The sequence below is a fragment of the Lepidochelys kempii genome, chromosome 28 (assembly GCF_965140265.1).
Source record: "Lepidochelys kempii isolate rLepKem1 chromosome 28, rLepKem1.hap2, whole genome shotgun sequence".
NCBI classification, from domain to species: domain Eukaryota; kingdom Metazoa; phylum Chordata; order Testudines; family Cheloniidae; genus Lepidochelys; species Lepidochelys kempii.
Genome location: NC_133283.1, coordinates 5,666,435 through 5,690,799, shown reverse-complemented (window position 1 = coordinate 5,690,799; position 24,365 = coordinate 5,666,435). Strand labels below are relative to the sequence as shown.

The 24,365-nt window shown below is 48.8% G+C and overlaps 2 protein-coding genes across 6 annotated transcripts in view; both read left to right on the top strand.

The window, feature by feature from the left end:
* Positions 1 to 24,365, top strand: part of LOC140904194 (uncharacterized) — a 99,372-nt gene that overhangs the window by 71,164 nt on the left and 3,843 nt on the right. The window contains exons 8-9 of one of the 5 annotated variants that reach the window (XR_012156448.1): positions 10,156 to 10,457; positions 21,354 to 22,688. The exons of 1 other annotated variant lie outside the window; for it this stretch is intronic. Coding sequence is in view for 1 of the 4 variants with exons in the window: in XM_073326544.1 (XP_073182645.1) it covers positions 17,110 to 18,638 (1,529 nt within the window). In the remaining 3 variants the exon portion in view is untranslated. Of the gene's footprint in view, positions 1 to 10,155; positions 10,458 to 17,109; positions 21,142 to 21,353; positions 22,689 to 24,365 lie in introns of those variants that run through there. 3 more of the 5 variants (XR_012156449.1, XR_012156447.1, XM_073326544.1) reach the window with 3 other exon arrangements.
* On the top strand, positions 22,104 to 22,688 carry LOC140904258 (dynein light chain 1, cytoplasmic-like). Its single transcript, XM_073326752.1, is given in 1 exon segment — positions 22,104 to 22,688. A coding segment is annotated over 1 exon segment (261 nt). The 3' UTR covers positions 22,365 to 22,688.

Sequence of the window (24,365 nt, the reverse complement as noted above, 5' to 3'; positions counted from 1 at the left end):
CAGGCGCTGTGGAGACCCCAACGGAGATCTGCGCCCCTGTTCTGCAGGCCCCTGAAGAGACCCCAGCTGACATCAGGCCCCCCCCTTGTGCCAGGTAAAACTGAGACCTGGACTGAAATCAGGGCCCCCCTCGTGCGAAGCAACACACGACTTCGGCCCAGACTGCGGTCTCCAGTGTCCTGGGAAGTTCAGAGACTTCGACTGCGATCTGTGTCCCCGCTGGGCCTGGCCCTGCACTGACCTCGGCCAACATCATGCCCCACCACTGTACTGGGCTCTGCACAGACCCTCACGGAGATCCTGGCCCCGCTTTTTGCCAGGTGCTGCAGGGACCCCAAACAAAATCCGGGATCTGGTAACTGAGGTGCGGCCGCTGTCGTGCTGGGCTCTGCACAGACCCTGACCAAGATCAGGGGCCCCCTTGGGACAGGGGATGCACAGACACCCAGGGTATCTCCACCCTGCCATTAAAAACCCACAGCGGGCCCATGCCAGGGTAGGGGTCTGGGCTCAGGCTGGAGGACCCTGTGAGGTGGGAGGGGGCCAGACCTTGGGCTGCAGCCCGAGCTGGACCATCGACACCCCCATTCAACAGCCCCGCAGCCTGAGCCCTGTGAGCCCCTGTTAGTGGGCACGGGCCGGCCGCCGGTGCCCACCTGCAGGGTAGACGTGCCCACAGTGACCGAGAATCCTTGCCACAAAAACCCCAAAGGCTAAATCAGGAAATGGTGGGAGGCTGCTCTCCATTTTACAGATGGGGAAACTGAAGCCCAAAGAGCTGAAGTAATTTGCTCAAGTTTGCATGGAGAATTTGGGGCAAAACTAGGAACTGAATCCAGATTCTTTGAATTCTTGCCTCTCCCCTTAAACACAAGCCCAGGGTGTGTGTGTGTGTGTCCTCGTGCACGCACAGCTTTGTTCTGGTCTGAGTGTTTGCATCGCATTGGCTTCCAAGGGAGGTTGTGGAATTTCCTTCATGGGAGGTTTTGAAGACCAGGTTAGAGGTAGACCTGTCTGGGAACGTCTAGGGATACTTGGTCCTGCCTCACCACAGGAGGCTTGAGTAGGCGACCCCTCAAGATCCCTTCCAGGCCTACATTGTAATAATTCTCTTATGTCCTGTGTCCTGTTCTACGCTGGGCTGTCCTGCATGGTGCCATTTGGACCTGTGATGCACCATGTTGCGTTGCAGAGTTTTATGGTGCATTGTTTTGCCTCAGCTTGTGTGTTGCCTGTGTTGTGTTGGTTTGAATTCAGCTCTTTTCCATTGTGTACTTTTGTCCTAGGGTGTGTTAGTTTGCACTGTGTTGCTTTCTTTTCCTTTGTATTGTCATTTCATGCTGGGAAGGGTCGTGTTTTTTTGTTTATTTCTTTTCCATCTGAATTACCTGACATTATGCTGTGGTGGGTTTTATTCTCTATGTTCTGTTTTTATACATATATATTGCATAGCATCATAGAAATGTAGGACTGGAGAGGACCTCCAGATGTCATCAAGTGCAGCACTCTCTGCCAAGGCAGGATCAAGTATATGTAGATTTTCTGTTGCAGAGTTTTGTCCTACCTGTTCTTAAAAACTTCCAGGAAAGAGACTCCACAGCCATCCTTGTAAGACTCTTCCAGAGCTGAACTACCTTCGCTCTGGGGACACCCACACAGACTTTAGGGGTGAGCAGCTCTGGAGAGAGAGGAGACCCCAGTGAGTGGGCAACTGGGTAAATAGACTAAAGTTGGGAGGAGAAACATTGACGTGTCCAAGGTCACCCAGGCTGTCCGTGACAGAGCTAGAAAGAGATCCCAGTTCGAGTGCTGTTTGGGGTACTGAAGGTCTCTGCCACGCCGGTGTTTTAGGCACTGGTGCAAACCCTTAGTACAGACACAATTTACACTAGTGCAGTCTGATTGGCACGGGTGCACCATGTCCCAGTCGGACGGTTTGGGGTGGGGAGGGGGACAGTGACCTCACTGAGGCCTGGGGCTGGCTGAACGGTGCAGCTGGTAACGGAGGGGCAGCAGTGAGTGCTGGAGGTACGAGCCAGGAGCACAGCCCCACACGACTGGACACTGACTTCTCCTGACCCAGGGGACACCCCCCCAGCTGTGTGCAGGGACTGCAGCTGAGCTGCCCTGCCAGGACAGCCTGTGCCTCCATGGACAAACCACCTCTTCCCGCAGCCTAATACAGTGGGGTCTGGGGACCTTTCCAAGCTGCAGGTGAGGGGGCTCTGGAGTTTGCAAGGTGCATTTCTGGCTCTGTCACGGACCTGCTTGGTGACCTTGGGGAAGTCCCAGCCCCCCTCTGTTTTCCTCCTACCCATTGTGTACTTGGATTGTGATCTCTTTGGGACAAGGACTGTCCCTTTCTGTCTGTGCAGTGCCCAGCACAATGGGGGTGCTGATCTCAGTCAAGCTGTCTGCAAAGCGCAGCACAATGGGGCCCTGATCGCCGTCAGTGTCTGTGCAACGCAAGGCAGTTTATAGACTCATGGACTTTAAGGCCAGAAGGGACCATCCTGATCATCTAGTCTGAGCTCCTGCACATCGCAGGCCACAGAACCTCCCTGTAGTAGACCCCTAACCTCTGGCTGAGTTAATGAAGTCCTCAAATCATGATTTACAGACTTCAACTTACAAAAAAATCCACCATTTACACAGGTTTAAACCCCCAAATGACCCATGCCATGCCCCATGCTGCAGAAGAATGCAACCCACCCCCAAGGTCTCTGCGAATCTGAGTCTGGGCAAAATTCCTTCCCATCCCCAAATATGGGAATCAGTTAGATCCTGAGCATATGGAAAAGACCCAGCAGCCAGATACCTGAGAAAGAAGTCTCTGTAGTAACTCGGAGCCCTGCCCATCTAATGTCCCATCACCGGCCTTTGGAGATATTTGCTGCTAGCAGTTGCAGATTGGCTACCTGCCATTGTAGGCAGTCCCATCCTACCATCCCCTCCATAAAGGTATCCAGCTCAGTCTTGAAGCCAGTTAGGTTTTTTGTCCCCACTGCTCCCCTTGGGAGGCTGTTCCAAAACTTCATGCTGATGGTTAGAAACCTTCGCCTAATTTCAAGCCAAAACTTACTGACGGCCAGTATCCATTTGTTCTAGGGTCAACATTGGTGCTTAACCTAAAAAAACTTCTCTCCTTCCCTAGTATTTAGCCTTCTGATGTATGTATAGAGAGCAATCCTATCTCCCCTCAGCCTTCTTTTGGTTCGGCTAAGCAATCCGAGCTGTTTGAGTCTCCTCTCGTAAGGCAGATATTCCATTCCTTGGATCATCCTAGTAGCCCTTCTCTGCACCTGTTCCACTTTGAATTCTTCCTTCTTAAACACGGGAGACCAGCGTGGCTCACAGTATTTCAGAATTCACCTCCCCACCCCTCTGCAGAGCCCAGCAACTAGGGATTTATCCAGTGAAGTGGGTGACTTTGAGCCAGACACTGAAAGATCCTTGCGCCTTAGTTTCCACAGTGGCCACAGGAGTTTACTAGTACTCCCTCCCCAGACTCCCGGGGGCAGCCAGGGATAATTAGTGGGTTATGGGAATTAGAAGATGAAAATTCATGAAGAACAATGATATTTGTGTGTTTATTATTAAATCCCCAGACACCCACCAATCCCCGTCCTTCTTCTGATGAGCTATAAATATCTAAGGGACTCAGCTACTGATCCTGCAGTGAGTTTCTGCCCTTCCCCACTTTCTACAGCAGTACTTTTAAGAACAGGCCAGGGAAACATGTAAATACTTTGAACAAAATTCCTGAAGCTGCTGAGTATGCACAAGTTAAAATGAAACCAAGGCCCCGTCTCTCCCAGCACGTGGCCCTTCTTGCAAATTAATAGACACTCCCCAAAAATCTGAAATGGCCACTTCATAACTGATAGAATCTTATTTAACTATTGACTTGAGCGAATTACCAATGAAAGGAAGAACCCAGTGAAGGTGATGCCATGAGGGAAAGATCTCATGTGTCTTTACAAATCGGTATAATCTAATCTGGAAATTTATACAGTGCAATGCCTTATTCATAGCCCTATTGCCTGTACCCGGTAGGGACCTTAATTCTGTCCAGTCCTAGCTGCTTCTGTCTCCCAGCATACCCCCAAACCCCTTCACCCCTCCAACTATCTGCTGCCAGTCTTCCCTCACTGCTACCCCTTCCTGAGTGACAGAGAAACTCTAAGCTCTAACCCCTTCTCTTGGCCTCTGAAAGTTGCCTTGCCCAGGGCTTTGCTGCCTGTGTGAATGGCAGGTAGGGATGGGGAACCATCACTTTCTGGGTATTTACTGAACATTCATCTAGTCACTGATGCCTTCATTAATGCAGAGGTAAGGTTGCCCCGCAGTATGTTGGGCCCTGCCAGAATGTCAAGTTCAGTAAAATTCAAAACTCTCAAAACTAGGAAATAGAGAGCTAACGTCCATGCCAATGGAACCTTAACTCTGCCCCCCTGGAGCTAGCAACAGCCACGGGGCGTTCTCTGCCTGCACTCCAGCTGCACGCACTCTGTTAGGTGTGGCTGCACTGAATGGTAGAGGTGTTAGTTAGAGCAACTTGGTGGACGTGTGATTGTGATATGAGAAGATCTGGGTCTGAGTCCCCCCCATGTGTGCGATGAAAGGAATGAGGTACATGTGTACCTTGAGCTTCCAGTCTGTATCATTTCTGCACTGAGCTGGGCATGTTGTCAGGAGGAAACAGGAGACTGCTTGCCATGAGAATGGTCAGCTGTGAGGTGGGATCTGAGAGCAGTGTGTGTGCTTAACGATGGGTAAGTGAATGTGGAATGTCAACTGGAACTTGTGTGAGTAAGGATGAGAGTTGTAAAACGGGGTGAAGAGGTGTTCAACTGACCAAGTGTGCGGCTGTTTCTGGGGAGCAGGCTCAGTGTCTGAGTGTAGAACAGGTGTCAGCAGCTCCTGTATAGTGCAGCTCACCTAAAACCAAATTCCGTCTTAGCAAAGATAAAGAGCTTTATTGTGTGCCCTAGTTGTCGTTTTCCCTCGTACTTTAGTGACAGGCACGATCTCAAATGGCCGTGTGCACATAGGTGTGTTGTAGGAGTAAAGAAAGGGTCACTGCTCCCATGGGTCAGAATTAGGATTACGCTGGTGTGTACCTTATCTCTGCATTTCCTGATTATTACAAGTTTGAGTTCTGCTGATCTTTCTTCTGGAGGGGCTCCGGGCAACCTTAAATCCTGAATTATCATTTTTTGGAAGTGAATTTCCTAGCTTTTTGCACAGAGCCATGTTGGCTGGAGGAGTTAGCAGCCCTATAGGCAGTTGCGGGTCTCGCACAAGTTTGCAATCAGAGGCACAGAGAAGTGCAATGACTTACCCAAGGGCACCCAGCAGGCCCGTGGCAGAGCCAGGAATAGTCCCTGTCCAGTGCTCTCTCCACGTAGTTGCTGGGTGATTCTGAAGTACTGCTTCCCTCTCCTGTACCTTTTCTTATGGTGGAGTGGGAATGATGGTCATGCTTTCAAATGTCTCTCTCCTTCTCCACCTCCTCCTTCTGCCACCATTTCCAGCTCCACCTTCCCTTCTTGTTCATCCCCTCCAGCCCTCTCTTAGCACTGTAGAAGCCAGCAACTGTTTCCTGTCCTAGGTGCTGCACACGTATTACAGGCAACAGCTGCATATGATCTGGTGCATGTCACCTTGGACCTGAGGTAGCCTGATCTGCACACTGAGCTGGGCCTCTCACGGCTACTTCCAGCTGGGCCTTCTGCTCCTGCTCCAGTCATGCCCTAGCCCTCCTCCAAACAGGCCCCATCCCATATGCACTCTGGCCTGCCCCTCCACACCATACGCATGTAACATCTACCTTTAAACTATTCCTATTTTGGATTTGGGATGATTAAATTTGTGTTACCTTCAGCTCTTCCCCCCCACCACCCCAGTTTCAGTTGTTTGGTGGTGCCCCGATGGTTTTCCATTGATAGTTTGGGATGGAACAAGGCTGGTTACTTGAGCACTGTTACCTTGCCAGCTGACTAGCAAAAAGTGACGACTCCCTCTTGGGTGGATGGGCCAATTCCGGGACCCGTTACCTCTCAGTGATTTATTTTCCATTCCAAGTCCATAAAATAGATTTTCAATGTATGAGTCATATGTACAGAACAAAGCATTTATACTGATCTCTCAGTTATTATGAGTCTTGACCAGTTAAGACTTTCTGTAGACACCTCATATGATCATCCTCCAAGAGATGTGTTTGGTGTGATGGGTTTGTCATGTCTCAGGTGAGAGCTGCTGGCAAAGACGAAGTGACCCTTTGCCAAGGGATCTCTGTCTCACTGTCTGACTCCCGTAGGCCAGGAGAGGACAACTTTCTGCCAATGGCCTTCGGGACGGGTGCTGAGTTCACTGCAGTGCCCGTCGTCCCCTCTCCATTTCCCTTCCCGGTGTGCTGTCTGGGACGCTGCCTCACTTCCAACTTCCCAGGTGTGATGCAGCAGGGAGCAGGGTGGATTGAATGGGGAATGTCGTCTAGTTCTGCTAGGACTGTGTGCATGGGGGATGGGAGAGCAGGGGATGACTGCACTTGAGTGAGGATACCTGAGCCTGTAACTTGAGCTGGGAGGGGGTTGGACCCAGGTGACACCTTTGCCCGGGAAACTGGACAAAGGCTGGAGGAGGAGCTGGGGGAAGGAGGAGTGAGACTGCGGGAGGGGGCTTTCAGTTTTGGGGCTGGCTGGTAAGATGCAGGGAACCCCAAGTCTGGGGTCTAAGCTCCTTGCCCCCCACCCTGAGGGACCTGGCTGAGGCGTCCTGCTTGTACTTACAAGCCCTGCTTGGAACTGTGTTCCTGTCATCTAATAAACCTTCTGTGTTACTGGCCGGCTGAGAGTCACGGTGAATCGCAGGAAGTGAGGATGCAGGGCCCTGACTCCCACACACTCCATGACAACTGCTGGCAGTGGTGGTATCTACTGCACCCCGTGGACAGCGCTTCCTGAAGTAAGTGACTGAGGAGCAGTAAAATGAAGGGGGACGGACAAGGACCAGGTGTGCTGAAGGCTCAGAGAGGAGTGGTTTCGGCGGGGCGGTTAACCCTTGGGAGTGTGTGACCAGCTAGAAGGACTTTTGCAGTAACAGGGTCCCCCTGGGGATTGCAGCAAGCAGTCCCCAGGGCGGAGGAGTTTGCAGCTCGACCCCAGCAAAGAGGTGGTGACCTCGAGAAGGGCTGGCACCCTAGGGGTTCTCCCTGGAAACTGTGGGGAATGGTGAGCACACAAGCCTGTGAGTGGCCAGCAAGGAGATGTATAGCAAGCGCCTTAAGAGCGACCTGGTGGAGCTGTGCAAGCAGAGGGGGCTGCGCATTGGGAGGCTCACCAAAGAACAGCTGATTGCCCAGCTGGAGGCAGGAGATCACTCGAATGAACTGATCCCTGTCTCGGAGGGAAGCAGCTTGGCAGATGCAGCGCAGGCACCGGTGTCTGTCCCAGCGGAGAGTGAACAGGAGGCTACTGAGGGCTTCCTGAGACCCCTCCTACCTATGCCTAGGGGAAGGGCCAGGAGCAGCCCAGCGAATACTGAGGGCACTGTGACCTCTGCAGCCAGCAGGGGATCCTCCCGGCAGAGCTCCCCATCGCTGGACCTGAGGCGGCTGCAATGGGAGAAGGAGCTAAAACTGAGAGTTGGAGCTCAGGCAGCGGGAACTGCAGGAGCAGCGGGAAGAGCAGGAAAGGCAGCGTCAGCATGAGCTGGAGGAGAAGGAGAAGAGGCGACAGCATGAGCTGGAGTTGGCCAGGTTGAGGAGCAGCGAGCCCCTATCTGCAGTGAGTGATGGGGGACCCAGGGTGCCACGGAGCTTTGATAAGTGCCTTCTGGCCCAGCATAAGGAGGGGGAGGACATGGATGACTTACTTCCTGGATGCCTTTGAGATGGCCTGTGAGCTGCACCAGGTTGATCCTGGCAGCTGGTGGTCCCTCAGAAGTTGCGCCACAAGTTACTGTCCCTGGCCCAGGACATCCCTCTCTCAGGGCACCAGGGAATCCGGCGCACCCGGCAGAGGTTGCTACAGAACTTTTACTGGCCTGGGGTCTTTACTACTGTCCAGCAATGTTGCCGATCTGTGACCCCTGCCAGAGGGTGGGGAAGGCCCTGGACAAGGGGAAAGCGGCTTGGAGACCCTTGCCAATCAGAGAGGAGCCTTTCCAGAAGGTGGCCATGGACATAGTGGGACCTCTCAGCAAGACAACCCGGACAGGGAAGAAATACATTCTGATGGTGGTAGATTTTGCCACCCGCTACCCCGAGGCAGTGCCCTTAGCTTCCATTGAAGCAGAGACTGTGGCAGATGTGCTGCTGACCATTTTCAGCCAAGTGGGGTTCCCCAAGGAAGTCTTGACAGACCAAGGGTCCAACTTCATGTCGGCCCTGCTCCGGTGCTTGTGGGAGAAATGTGGAGTCCGGCACAACTGGGCCTCCGCGTACCATTGGGGAAGGCCACTCCCAATGGAGAGTCAGTGGTGGAGTATGTCCTGACCTTCCGAGAGAGACTTGCTGAGTTCATGGGCCTGGCCAGAATCTGGCCAGAGCCCAGAAGAAGCAGAAGGCCTGGTATGATCGCACGGCCTGGGCCCGCGCCTACGCCACCGGGGATCAGGTGACGGTTCTCATCCCCATGAGGAAAAACAAACTACTTGCTGCCTGAGAAGGTCCCTTCAAGGTTGTCAAGCTGCTCAATGAGGTAAACTATGTGGTGGAGCTGTCAAACCGGGCGCATCAGCGCCGGGTGTACCGTGTAAATATTATGAAACCATATTATGACAAGGGGAATGGGGTGTTGGCCATGTGTGGACATTGGGAGGAGCAGGGAGATGACCCTTTAGTAGATCTATTCCCTGGAACAAAAGCTGGTTTTCCCCCCTGGAAACAATTTCCCTTTCTGATCGGCTAACCCCTGCCCAGCAAGCTGAGATCAGAGGGGTCCTGCATCTGTACCGACAGCTGTTTTCCAACCAGCCTGGACACACTAATCTGACTGTCCACCGGGTGCGGACAGGATTGCATTCCCCTATAAGATGCTCCCCCTTCCGCGTCACAGGGAAAACTGCTCAGAGCTTGGAAAGAGAGGTCAGGGACATGCTGGCTTTGGGGGTGATCCAGCCCTTGGGCCCCACCGGTGGTGCTGGTCCCCAAAAGGGACGGGTCGATCCGGTTCTGTGTGGACTATCGGAAGCTCAATGCTATCACTATATCTGATGCCTACCCCATGCCCGGGTCTGACGAGCTCCTAGACAAACTGGGAGGAGCTCGGTACCTTACCACCATAGACCTTACAAAGGGCTACTGGCAAGTGCCGCTGGAGGCAGATGCCAGGCTGAAATCGGCCTTTATCACCCCTCTGGGGCTCTGAGTTCCTGACCCTGCCTTTCGGCCTCAAGGGAGCGCTGGCCACCTTCCAGCGTCTGGTGGATCAGCTACTGAGGGGGATGGAGAGTTTTGCCGGGGCGTATATTGACAATATCTGTGTCTTTAGTCAGACCTGAGAGGACCATGTGTCCCAGGTTAGACAAGTACTGGACTGACTCCAGAAGGCGGAGCTAACAGTAAAAGCTGAGATGTGCAAGGTGGGGATGGCAGAAGTATCTTACCTGGGCCATTGGGTGGGGAGCGGCTGCCTAAAGCTGGAACCAGCCAAAGTGGAGGTGATCAGAGACTGGCCCACTCCCCAAACCAAAAAGCAGGCCCAAGCCTTTTTTGGGATGGCGGGGTACTAGTGAAGATTTGTGCCCCACTTTAGCACCACAGCCGCCCCCATTTCAGTTTTGGGGCTGGCTGGTAAGACGCAGGGAACCCCAAGTCTGGGGGCAAAGCTCCTTTGCCCCCCTTCCCTCCCCCCCCCCCCAGGGACCTGGCTGAGGGGTCCTGGTTGTACTTACAAGCCCTGCTTGGAGCTGTGTTCCTGTCATCTAATAAACCTTCTGTAGCCAGGCCCAGGGAATGGCCCCCTATCAGCCCCATCCCTGATGTGGTGGGGAGACCCACTGGCAGCATTGCCTTTGAGGGTGCTGCTCCCTCCTGCTCCCACTCCCTCCCCTCCCCCTTTACTGCCACCACAGTGCCTGTCACCTTCACGTCCTGAGCGGTGACCCCCAGAATGTGTTTTGTTATCCCTTTCTCTCCCCCTCCCCCAGGGTCCGTTGTGCATCGTCTGTCACTCACCTCTGTCTCAGGAGATAAGGCAGGTCATTGGGTGCGGGTGATGCTCTTCTGGAGAGCCGTCATCACTGACCCTCTTTGAAGGTTGCCGGGATGCTGATGTGCACTGGAGGAGAACTGGGGCTTGACTGAGTCCATACTGCATTTGTCCCACCCGGTGTCACTGTAAAGCCTGCTCTGCGTTGCTGCAAATTGCCCTTGGTGGCATTGCGCCCATAGTCCCTGTAATGCTGTCTTCAGTGACCCGAGAGCATGAGCACCAGCCTCAGGCAGACTGGTAAGAAGCAGGGAACAAACCCCAAATTGATTGTGAGGTCGATATGTAGATTTCACCAGCCAAGTATCCGGTGTAAAGGCTTCAGGCACTGTAACAGCATTAACGTGGAATCACAGACAGTCCCCTTGGGTCATCCCGTAGATCTCACCACGCAGCTGAGCTCACCCTTGTGACAGATGGTCCCTTTAACGTTATGAGTGTAATATAGTATCTCATTGAAAGGTGACAGGGCCAGAAAGAGTTAATTAGCTCACAGACTGACATGACCTGTGGCCGAACTTTAGAGACTGGTTAGGAAGGTCTGTAAATGAATACAGCTTTGAAATGCAGCCTGCATTGTTAGAGATAGAAGGGTAGATGTTTGTTCAGGTCTTGTGATGTCAGCAAACAAGTCTTGTCTATTGCTATAGCTTTGATTCAAAGATCAAAAAAGGAGTATTAACATTTAGGAAAATACTTGAGTGATGGTCTATATATCGCTTTGAAGGTTGTGGTAACCTGTATCTGAACTGTTTAATGGATAAATGACCCTTTGCTATTTGCCATGATGTTTGTAAGAGGGCACATTAATTCTACTGTTTTCTCAGGCCAAAAGGCTGCAGGAAATGTATAAAAACCTTGGGACACGATCCTTCTTCATCTCAGATCTACTTTGGGTTTCAAGAGGGGGAAACCTTAAGCCATAAGGATTGAGATCCCCAGTCATTGACTGGAGTCACCCTGAATATGGACATCGGACTAGAACCGATGGACTGTTTCTAAAAGGACATTTGGCAACTACAAGCTCATCTTTGCTATGTATCTGGACCTCAAGATGTTGAGCTCAAGTCTGTATGTATATTGATCTTTTAACAAACACTCTCTCTTTTCTTTTTTAATAAATTTTAGTTTAGTTAACAAGAATTGACTATAAGCATGTATTTTGGGTAAGATCTAAGTTATCATTGGACCTGGATATGGGGCTGATCCTTTGGGGTTGGAAGAACCTTTTCTTTGATATGATGAAATAAGATTTTCAGTAATCATCATCATATGTTTGACACGTGTGTCTGGATGGAGGCCTGAGGCTGGATACTTTAAGGGAACTATGTTGTTTGAACTTCTGAGTAACCAGGGAGGTACTATGGAAGCTGTCATGTGCTGGCTTGGTCTATCTAAGTATTGGAATATCCACCAGCTTTTGAGGTTTGTCTGCCCCGTTCTGTTTGCTGTTCACCCTAATTGCGGGACCTCAGCTGGCTCCCACGGGCAGCATCATCACACCCTTACGCCAGGGGTTCTCAACCTCCTTCTTTCTGAGGCCCCCCCAACATGGTATAAAAACTCCCCAGCCGATGTGGGCCACAGTAACTGGTTTTCCACATACAAAAGCAAGGGCTGGCGTTAGGGGGTAGCAAGCAGGACAACTGCCTGGGGCCCTATGCCACAGGGGCCCCCACAAAGCTACATTGCTTAGGCTTTGGCTTCAGCCCCAGGTGGTGGGGCTCAGGGCCCTGGACTTCAGCCCCATGCGCTGGGATTTCAGCTTTCTGCCCTGGGCATCAGCGAGTCTAATGCTGGCCTTGCGTGGCAGCCCCCCTGAAACTTGCTCACTGCCCTACAGCGGGCCCCAGACCCATGGTTGAGAACCACTGTCTTACGCCATGAATCACAGCAGTGTTCAGGTTACTGCCGGTCACTTCCTTAGGTCAGCTGAATCTTAGACCTCACAACAAAGACAACGCTTGTAGCCAGTCCTGTAATAACCTGTATTAAGATTTATTTAAAAGGAAATGAGAGTTGTTTACAAAGTTAAAGCAGGTTAAAGCAGATGCAGACGTGTTACAGTCTTAAATTTCAAAAGGTAATAGAAGCTTCTCTAATAAGCAAGCTCTACATATTCTTTAGGACTAACCCAGGCTAAGGAGCTGGGGATCTCTTGCTTATGCCTAGAAACTTTGCCCCTCAGAGTCCAAGCAGCATACACATCAGTTCCTTCTGTAGGAGTTTTTTTATCGCCTTCCTGCCATGTGCGCTGAGCTTCTGGGAACTCAGCTAATGGGAAGTCAAGAGCACAACAACAGTCTTTTGTCATCTTTAATATCCCATAATAGTCTGGTGTTGATGGACCTTTCTTGCCAGGCGGGGTGTAATGCATTCTGTTGCCAATCAGCAGTTCACATAGGTAAAGTCTCTCTCCTGTCTGGTGATTTACAGAGGCTCACAATGCAGCTAGTCAGATATTAACCCAGGCAGCAACTCACAAGTCTAAACACTTTCTTATAATTCTCATCCCTGTTTTAACAATAGTAACACAGGTGAGCCAGATTGATTCCAGCTCTGCGTTTGTCCATGTTCAGTTAAGACTTAGATCTTTCAAAAGCCCCAACATCTCATTTGCTGGTGTCCCAGGCAGGATGGGCAGGGTTGGTGTCTCTAGCCTCTGTTTGCCAGAAGCTGGGAATGGGTGACGGGGGATGGATCACTTGATGATTCCCTGTTCTGTTCATTCCCTCTGAAGCACCTGGCATTGGGCACTGAGCTAGATGGACCATTGGTCTGACTCAGTGGGCTGTTCTTATGCTCACAGTCAGGATCTACTCCTTTGCACTCAATGGGGAGCCACAGAAAGAAACAAGGTGTGCTGAGGCAAGGAGGCCAAGTCTCAGAGTCCCCGATGTCACTTTTGCCAAAAGCTAAAATTAGGCCCATCCCATGAAAGGAGGCACTCCCAGGAGAGACTGTATAAATGCTGGAGCATCAAATAACTTTGTAAACCCGAGAGAGCTGCCCTGGGGACAATGAAAGGAAGAATCTCCCAAAGTGACTCCTTTGATTCTGCTGTTCTCTGGCCTTTGGTTCCTAGAATCATAGAACTGGAAGGGAGCTTGAGAGGTCATCTAGTCCAGTGCCCTGCACTCAAGGCAGGACTAAGTATTCTCTAGACGATCCCTGATGGGTGTTTGTCCAGACTGCTCTTAAAAATCCCCAATGATAGAGATTTCACAACCTCCCTAGGCCATTTATTTCGGTGCTTAACCACTCTGACAGTTAGGAAGTTTTTCCTAATGTCCAACCTAAACCGCCCTTTCTGCAATTTAAGCCGATTGCTTCTTGTCCTATCTGCAGAAGTTAAGAACAATTTTTCTCCTTCCTCCTTCTAACAAGCTTTTATGTACTTCAAAACTGTGATAATGCCCCTTCTCAGTCTTGTCTTCTACAGACTAAAAAACCCCCAATTTTTTCAATCTGCCCCCATGGGTCATGTTTTCTAGACCGTTAATCATTTTTCTTGCTCTTCTCTGCGCTTTCTCCAATTTCTCTGCATCTTTCCTGAAATGTGGCACCCCAGAACTGGACAGAGTACTCCAGTTGAGGCGTAATCAGTGCAGAGTAGAGAGGAAGGATTACTTCACGTGTCTTGCTTACAATACTCCTGCTAATACATTCCAGAATGTTGTTTGCTTTTTTTTGGAACAGTGTTACACTGTTAACTCATATTTAGCTTTTGATCCACTATGATCCTCAGATTCCTTTCCTCAGTACCCTTTCCTAGGTAGTCATTTCCCATTTTGAATGTGTGCAACTGATTGTTCCTTCCTAAGTGGAATACTTTGCATTTGTCCTTATTGAATTTCATCCTATTGACTTCAGACCATATCTCCGGTTTGTCCAGATCAATTTGAATTTTAATCCAATCCTCCAAAACACTTGCAACCCCTCCCACCTTGGTAATGCTCACAAACTTGATAAGTGTAAGAGAGACTCTGTTACTGTGAGGATTTCACCATGTCTCAGAGGGTTAAACCCTTGTGGGAGGGGGCTAGTCTTGTACTGGAATAAGGTCACTCTGTGCTTCACAGTGTGGCAGAACCTAGAATGTCCATTAGCAGGGACAAATCCTGGGGGGAATTGTCTTGTGGAATGGACAAAACCCCTGTTTAATTCTGTCACATTGCCCTTCTCACCCTGGCAGGCTACAGAATAACATCCAGGTTTCACTCCAGATCATCCCGTCCTCCCAGGGGGAAGGAAATGGCTGCAATGGAGCTGGCTCAGATAAGGGATTATCAGGGAGCTGGTGGTGGGTTCTGCTTGGAGGGAGAGGAGCAGTAAATGCATAGGAGGGTGGGAGCTGCTAGAGGTGGTGGGAGGCAGGAAATATCTAGGGTGGAGAAAGGGAGGGCACAGGATGTGACAAACTTGCTGAGACTTGTGTAATCTAGGGTGTGATGGGTCGTCAGCTCCGGGGTGCAGTCTTGGCGGCTTCTGGGAACCACTGTGCCCTTTAACACTCAAGCTGGGCTGGCCCTTCTCACAGATAGAAGACATCAGCCAACTTCCCAGCTCCCCAGCCTTGCACACCTGCTATAGTATAAATCCAGAATTATACCATCTTATCGTGCACAGGGATCTGTATAATGTAAGATCATTAATATAGTTCGCCTTGGCCTCGCTATGGGAAAGGTATGCACAACAAGCTTGTGCTAACCAAGCTGAGATTTTCCCCAGACACTTCTCTCAAAATACGCTGGTTAAGATAAAGCATAAAAGAAGTGTATTAACTACAGAAAGATAGATAGGTTTTAAGTGATTATATGTGATAGTAAACAAATCAAAGCAGATTACTTAGAAAATAACCAAAAACTCAAACATAGCCTAAGATAGATGATGGATAGAATTTGAATGAGCAGTTTCTCACCCTGACTGATGATACAAGCAGTCCATCAAGTTTCCATACACAAGCTAGAAATCCCTTGACCTTGGGACCAGCACTTCTCCCAGTTCAGTCTTTGTTCCTCAGGTGTTTCCCAGAGTTCTCTTGTGTGGGGAAGAGGCCAAGAGATGATGTCACACCCCACCTTATGTTGCTTTTCCATAAGATGGAAACCCTTTTTTCCCAAACTTTGTTCCCAGTCCAGTGTGTGGGAAAACTACTGGGACCAAAATGCAGTTCAATGTCATGTGGTCCGTAAAGTCAGATACAAACATGATCCATGCACACAAATAGGATAATCACATTCAGCAAATTATAACTTTTCCAAAGACACTGCATGTGACCCATCTTGCACAAAATGCATCATCATGATGTCCTAATCATTTTATAATCGTACCACTGTGCTGAATGTGGGTGTAGTGTCAGGCAGGGCCTAATTCAAGGCAGAGGAGTTGGGAATGGAACATCCCTTCTTTATGGAACAGGAAATAATCCCCCAGCCAGGGCTGGGAAAACTTCCCAGACTCCCAGTCCTGGAGCCTGAATCTACTGAGACTTCATTAGTTACCACCACCCCCAATCTTTGTGGCAGCTGCAGACTTTATCAGTGATGATTTTATCTTTTCTTCCAGGTCATGAATAAGAATGTTAAATAGCACAGAGCCAAGAACCAATCCTTGTGGGAACCCCCTAGAAAGAAATCCACTCAACCATGGTTCCCCATTTACAATCACAGTTTTTAATGGATGCTGTGTTTATTTTGTATCTTTCTAGTTTTCTAGTCAAAATATTGTGCTGAACCAAGTCATATGCCTTACACAAGGGAGTACGTTACAGCAATACTATTAGTTGCAACCAAACTTTTGTTCTCATCCAATAAGTTAGTTTGATAGGATCTATTGTGTCTAAACCTTTGTTCGTGAGTACTAATTATATTACTCTCCTTTAATTCTTTATTAATGAAATCCAGTGTCGGCTGCTACATTCTCTTGCCCAGTATCTATGTCAGACTCTTGGATACAAGTTATCTGGACTCGGTGATTTAAACTTGTCTAACTTTAATAGCTGCTGTTTAACGGCCTTGTGAGTTATTGATGGAATGGAAAGAGTGTCATCATCAAGATCTTATGATATGAGTACATCATCTGTTTTTCTCCAAATCCAGGAGAGAAATATTTATTGAACACTTTTACCTCTTCTGCATTATTTTTGATAATTCTGCCATTTCCCTCTAGTAATTTACCACTACCACTGTTGGGATTAATTTTGTACTTAATGTACATGTAAAACTTCCTTCTTATTTTCATTGCTTGGTCATTGATTTCGGATAGCTTTCCTTACCAGTTTTCTACAGTTCTGATCTTCTAACTTATATTCTTTACTCTTGACTTCCCCTTTCTTCTATATATTTTATTTGGAGAGTGTTGGGATTCCTACTAGGGAGCCACCAGCAGGGCCCAGAGATAGGAGATGGGGCTATATCAAGCTCTGGCTAGTAGGTATGTGATAGATGTGAAGACCCTGCCTCCGTCTGTCAGTTGGGAGGCACAAATGTCTGTCTTTCTACTCTCTGATGCCTCCTGGCTGCTCTAAGCAAGGTGGGGGTGGAACTCCGTTAACATGTGCCCTACAAAGACCTTGTGAGCTTTCCAAGTTCAGGATTGTTCCCAGCAGATGTCACTCATGGCTTCTCACCTATCCTGACTGACAACTGGCAGCAGGTCCCTCCCCAGTCTTGCTTTCCCCTTAGAATTCTGGGGAGATGTGGACCCAGAACTGATCACATCTTTTCTCTCCTCTGAGGAAGGGTTTGGGGAAAATCAGCTCCTGATAGGTTTGATCTCTTCTGCATGCATTTTGGCTTGTTCATCCCTTTTTCCATTCCTCTCTCTGAGATTTCCTTTCATTCCAGTGCAGGGAGTGACCTATCTCTCAATTCTCTCTGTCCCCCATCAGGTGACAAGATGGTGAGTGAGAATGAGGAGGAGACACCCCAGCAGGAATATGCTGAGGAAGTAGAACCACATGGAACGTTATCAGAAGGATCCAAAGGGAATGGTTCCAGGAGTTGTGCACTCCCAGAAAAAGCAAAAGCCTGTGAGACTCAGCAGAGGCCAGAGGAAAACTTCAGTAGCCACACAGACCTTATTACACATGAGAGAATCAACTTGGAAGAGACACGCTACACATGCCATGAGTGTGGGAAAAGCTTCAATGGGACCTCTGACCTTCTCAAACATCAGAAACTCCACAGTGGAGAGAGACCATTCATGTGCTCTGAGTGCGGGAAAAGCTTCAATAGGAGCTCCAGCCTCATCAGCCATCAGCAAATCCACACAGGAGAGATGCCCTACACATGCTCTGAGTGTGGGAAAAGCTTCAGTCACAGCTCTTCCCTCCTCACACATCAGAGAATCCACACAGGAGATATGCCCTACTCCTGCTCTGAGTGCGGGAAACGCTTCTATCGGAGCTCAACCCTTATCCGACATCAGCGAATCCACACAGGAGAGAGACCCTACACGTGCTCTGAGTGCGGGAAACGCTTCAATGATAGCTCATCCCTGATCACACATCACAGAATCCACACGGGTGAGAAACCTTATGTATGCTCTGAATGCGGGAAAAGCTTCAATCAGAGCTCACACCTTATCATACATCGTAGAATCCACACAGGAGAGAAACCCTACACGTGCTCTGAGTGCGGGAAACGCTTCAGTGATAGCTCATCCCTTAGCACACATCAGAGAATCCACACGGGTGAGAAACCTTATGTATGCTCTGAGTGCGGGAAAAGCTTCAATCAGAGATCTGCCCTGACCACACATCAGAGAATCCACACAGGAGAGACGCCCTACACCTGCTCTGAGTGTGGGAAAAGCTTCAATGGGACATCTGACCTTCTCACACATCAGAAACTCCACAGTGGACAGAGACCATTCATGTGCTCTAAGTGCGGGAAGAGCTTCAATAGGAGCTCTTCCCTTATCACTCATTGGAGAATCCACACGGGTGAGAAACCTTATGGATGCTCTGAGTGTGGGAAACGCTTCAATGCAAGCTCACATGTAATCAGACATCGCAGAATCCACACAAGGCAGAAACCTTATGGATGCTCTGAGTGTGGGAAATGCTTCAGTCGGAGCTCCAGCCTCATCACACATCAGCGAATCCACACAGGGGAGATGCCCTACACATGCTCTGAGTGCGGGAAAAGCTTCAATCACAGATCTTCCCTGATCACACATCAGAGAATCCACACAGGAGATTTGCCGTACACATGCTCTGAGTGCGGGAAAAGCTTCAATCTTAGCTCAACCCTTAGCACACATCAGAGAATCCATATGGGGGCGGAACCTTATGGATGCTCTGAGTGTGGGAAAAGCTTCAATCACAGCTCTACTCTGAGGACACATAGGAGAATCCACACAGGAGAGATGCCGTACACCTGCTCTGAGTGCGGGAAAAGCTGCAGTCAGAGCTGAAACCTTATTAAACATCAGAAAATCCATATGAGAGAGAATTGTAATAAATGCCTTGACTAGTGCTGGCTAAAGATTTTTTTTTTTTTAATCACATTTGCTAATTCCCACATAGTGATCTTTGCACCATCTTCACCATGGTTTCTCAGTTTCACCAGATGAGTTGCCTGCTTCTGCCTTTTCAGCTCACCCTTCTTTGGGGTCGGTCCTGTGATCTTTTCTGTCAACTCCTTTCCTTCTGAATCATAGTTGTGTGTGTTCCTCCAGCCAGGAATGTTCATCATCTCCAGGTGGGGGAGAGAGGTTTGATCCCCACAAGCTACACTGAGGCAACAAAGTACCTGTGCCTTACATCCACTAGGGCTGTACATGGCATTGGCTGCTCAAGTGAGTGATCTTGGTGTGAAAAGACAATTATAGTGGTAGAGCAGAGGCAGCCCAGGTGCAGTGTTTGGCATTAACTTTCCCCTTGACCTGACCTAAACTCCATCACTTTTCCTAGTCTAAACAAACCCTGAGCATCACGGTTATATTGTTCCCCCATTTCAAAGCAATTGTTAGACATCAAGTTCCCCCTTGGGGAACAAATGGTTTCATTCCCAGTTGCTCTGATATTACTTCAGGTTGTGCTGGAGAGCAGATATCTTTACTACCATTTTCCTCACTTAAAATATATTGGACTATAACAAAGGGCAGGGATAAGGAAAAATGTCGTTTCGTGCTCTGTAACAACAGAAGAACATAGGTTAAGGTGGAGGGATTCCCTTATTCCCCATCACCATCCCAGTCCTCCTGCTGTTGAATTGGTTAGGTCAATATTTTGTCTAAAGGGCTGGGAAGAGGATTCCTTAGTAAATGACTTGTAACTAAGCAAAATACCCATGCATTTGGCTCCCAAAGCAGTTCTGTCCAGGCTCTGAAGGAGGTCGCTCCTGAAGATATCTCCTTCCTAATCAGGTGCATGTTGCCTATTATTTGGGAAATGCAATCCCTATCTAGGTAGAAATGGGAAAAATGGAAGTGACATTTCTGTTCAGCTCACCCCTGGGAGATCCTGCAAACGTGTAGAAAATGAAATCCATGTTGAATGTGATATACCTGCAGAAAGACACCTATTGTTAATAGATACCTGACATTTGGTGTCTTACAGGGATTCTAAGCAGCACCTGAATTTAGTCCCTAATTTAAATCTGTGCCACCAGATTAAAGAAATAAAAGGGCATATTTGGGGGAGTTATACCTCACTATCGCTACTGATATGTTGTATGCTAGGTGAAGAATTCTACTCCAGGGAAGTGTAAAATTACTCCAAGGAAGGTCAAAGATATGACAAGAACTCAGGTAGAAATTGCACGTACTAGTGATTGATTTTCACCCCAGAGATGGAAGCTATGGTGACCTGTGGCCCAGGTAAACTATTTTTAGAACGCTGCTCCCTAGTTAAGTGGCACTGATCACACTCCTAAAGGATGCCATGATTAAACTGGGCACAACTGTCTTTTACCGTTTGGATCCAAAGTTTCATGAAGCTTAGAGAGACTCTTAGAATCCTAGAAGATTAGGGTTGGAAGAGACCTCAAGAGGTCATCTAGTCTAACCTCCTGCTTAAAGCAGGCCCAACACCAACTAAATCATCCCAGCCAGGGCTTTGTCAAGCTGGGCCTTAAAAACCTCTAAGGAAGGAGATTCCACCACCTCCCTAGCGAACCCATTCCAGTGCTTCACCACCCTCCTAGTGAAATAGTGTTTGCTAATATCCAACCTAAACCTCCTCCACTGCAACTTGAGACCATTGGTCCTTAGTGGTGGCATATGACAGAACAAGAACATCCAAGCACCATCCTCTCTGGAACACCCTTTCAGGTAGTTGAAGGCTGCTATCAAATCCCCCCTCACTCTTCTGCAGACTAAATAAACCCAGTTCCCTCAGCCACTCCTCGTAAGTCAGGTGCCCCAGCCCCCTGATCATTTTTGTTGCCCTCTGCTGGATTCTCTCCAATTTGTCCACATCCTTTCTGTAGTGGGGGACCCAAAACTGGACGCAGTACTCTCGATGTGGCTTCACCAGTGCCGAATAGATGGGAACAATCAATTCCCTTGGTCTGCTGGCAGTGCTCCTACTAATGCAGCCCAATATGCCATTAGTCTTCTTGGAAACAAGGGCACACTGCTGACTCTATACAGTGCTATAAAATCCCTTCTGGCCAGAGGCAAAACCCTTTCACTTGTAAAGGGTTAAGAAGCTAAGATAACCTCGCTGGCACCTGACCACAACGACCAGTGAGGAGACAAGATACTTTCAAATCTGGAGGCGGGGAACAAAGGGCTTGTCTGTCTGTGTGATGCTTTTGCTGGGAACATATCAGGAATGCAGCCTCATAACTCCTTAAATTAGTAAATAATCTAGATAGAAATGTGTTAGATTTCCTTTTGCTTAATGGCTGGTAAAATAAGCTGTGGTGGATGGAATGTATATTCCTGTTTTTAAAGTAACAGCTGTGTTAGTCTGTATTCGCAAAAAGAAAAGGAGTACTTGTGGCACCTTAAAGACTAACCAATTTATTTGAGCATGAGCTTTCGTGAGCTACACCACAGTATGCATCCGATGAAGTGAGCTGTAGCTCACGAAAGCTTATGCTCAAATAAATTGGTTAGTCTCTGAGGTGCCACAAGTACTCCTTTTCTTATTCCTGTTTTTGTATCTTTTTGTAACTTAAGGTTTTACCTAGAGTGATTTTCTATTGTGACAAAGTTCCAGCTCTACCTTGGTGGATCTTGTGCTTATTGACGGATTTGCTCGCCTTGGAGCTTCATGGCAGCCCTCAGCTTGGAGTTTTTCTGAATTCACAGTCCAGGTCGACTCCTCCTGTGTCTGACCAGGAGTTGGGAGGATTTGGGGGGAACCCGGGCCCACCCTCTACTCCGTGTTCCAGCCCAGGGCCCTGTGGAATGCAGCTGTCTAGAGTGCCTCCTGGAACAGCTGTGCGACAGCTACAAATCCCTGCGCTACTTCCCCATGGCCTCCTCCCTACACCTTCTTTATCCTCACCATAGGACCTTCCTCCTGGTGTCTGATGATGCTTGTACACCTCAGTCCTCCAACAGTCCACGTTCTCACTCTCAGCTCCTAGTGCCTCTTGCTCCCAGCTCCTCACACGCACACCACAAACTGAAGTGAGCGCCTTTTTAAAACCCAGGTGCCCTGAGTAGCTTGCCTTAATTGATTCTAGCAGCTTCTTGATTGGCGGCAGGTGTTCTAATCATCCTGTCTTAATTATCTCCAGAAGGTTCCTGATTGTTCTGGAACCTTCCCTGTTACCTTACCCAGGGAAAAGGGACCTACTTAGCCTGGGGCTAATATATCTGCCTTCTATTAGAGCTGGCCGAGCGAGCGCTGGTTGAGAAGCTGCCTGCCCGCGCGCCCCATCCCTTCCCTCCGCGCTCGGAGCCGCCCAGCACACGGTAACCATGTGTGATCAAAAGGCTGTGATCAAGAATGCGGATATGTCTGAAGAGATGCAGCAAGATTCAGTGGACTGTGCCACTTAGGCCCTGGAGAAATAGAACATCGAGAAGGATATTGCAGCTCATATAAAGAAGGAGTTTGACAAGAACTACAACCCCACTTGGCACTGCATTGTGGGAAGGAACTTTGGCAGCTATGTGACTCACGAGTCTAAGCACTTCATCTATTTTCAAGTTGCTATTCTCCTCTTCAAATCTGGTTAGAGCACAGTCTGTGCTATCCAAACTTGCATCGGGTTCCAGGACTGCACACTAATTCTAAATAGAGACTGAAATCTTAAGCCTTCCCCAGGGAACACACCTTGCTCTTCAAGCCTTTTGTTGTGGTGGTAATGGACTGTACCAGTTTGTTTACATTGTGGCTATAAAAAATAGCAAAAAAAAAAAAAAATTACTCTCCTATAGGAATCTGGCCCGACCCTGTAACACTATGTTTTGAATCGGATTACCCTGTAAGGTATTTACTATCCTGATTCTACAGAGGTGATTCTTTTACCTTTTCTTTAATTAAAATTCTTCTTTTAAGAACCTGATTGATTTTTTCATTGTTCTTAAGATCCAAGCATTTGGGTCTGTGTTCACCTGTACAAATTAGTGAGGACTTTTATCAAGCCTTCCCCAGGAAAGGGGGTGCACGGCTTGGGGGGATATTTTGGGGGAAGACGTCTCCAAGTGGGCTCTTTCCCTATTCTTTGTTTAACGCGCTTGGTGGTGGCAGCATAGGGTTCAAGGACAAGGCAAAGTTTGTACCTTGGGGAAGTTTTTAACCTAAGCTGGTAAGAATAAGTTTAGGGGGTCTTTCATGCAGGTCCCCACATCTGTACCCTAGAGTTCAGAGTGGGGAAGGAACCTTGATAGTGATGGATATGTGATGGTAGCTTTTCTGGATTGCTTTTTGGTTTGGTTTCATTTTTTTCATTTAAGTTTTGTTTTGTTTTTCCAACCAGTTCTTTTTATAGGTGTTGAGGCTCTTTTCCTTTTGAGCACAGCTGTTTAACCCTCAGGCCTGGCTTTGGAAACCTCCTCAGAACTAGCCTTGTGTTTCTTTCATTGTTGATATCTTTGGGGTTCACATCCACAGTACATACGGTTCAGAGCAACAGATACTTTGAGAAACCTGCTGGGTGAAGCAGGCCTTTTACAAACTGACATTGGCCCAAAGTCTGCCTCAATTCAGCTGGATTGGAACATGTCTGTATCAAAGCAGTGGTTCACACCTGATTTGCCCAGTAACCTGGGGGGAAGGACTGGTAAGATAGGATAAGTAGGAATTGACCACAATAATGTTAAAGGTAAGGGTGACAGACCTTCACCTTGTAGGTCAACAAGCCTGTTCTTTTCATTCCCACTGAAGCATCTGGCACTATTCACTCTTAGGCTGCACACTTGTCTAGATGGACCATTGGTCTGACCCAGTATGACCAGTCTTGCATTCTTATGTAAGCCATCTATGGCCTTGTATACACTGGCTAGTTTCTGCACAGGAAAGGAGCTTTCTGTGTTGTAACTTCTGAGGTGTACACACCGCCAAGCCACTTAGTGCACAGAAACTGCGCAGTTGCAGCACTGTAAAAAAGCCACCCCGACGAGAGGCGTAGAGCTTTCTGCACCAGGGCTACAGCGCTGCTATTGGCCTCTGGGAGGGGTCCCACAATCCCTGTTCTTGCCTCTCTGGTCATTGGTTTGAACTCTACTGCACCGCTATCAAATGACCAACTGAGAACCCCACCCCTGAAATTCCTTGGGAAATTTGAAAGTCCCCTTCCGTTTGCTTGGTGACGCATGCAGTGGTCTCAGCACATCTTTCCAGGTGACCAGGCCTGCTCCACGCCCCAGGCTGTCCCCAGGCTGAACCTCATCGGCATTTGGGGAGAGGAGGCTGTCCAGTCCCAGCTGCGCTCCAGCCATAGGAATTATGATACCTATGGACAGATTTCACAATGCATCAGAGAAAGAGACCATGACCGGGGCACACTGCAGGCCAAAGTGAAGGAGCTGTGAAATGCCTACCACAAGAGCAGGAGGCAAACCACCACTCCAGTGATGCACTCATGAGCTGCTGGTATTACAAAGAGTTGGACGCGATACTCAGTTGTGACCTCATCTCCACTATGAAGCCTACTGTGAATACTTCTGTGACTTGTGTGCCAGTTGAGAGTGGACTGAGCCATTTTGGGGATCTTGTGGCTCGTGTGTGCTTGCTTG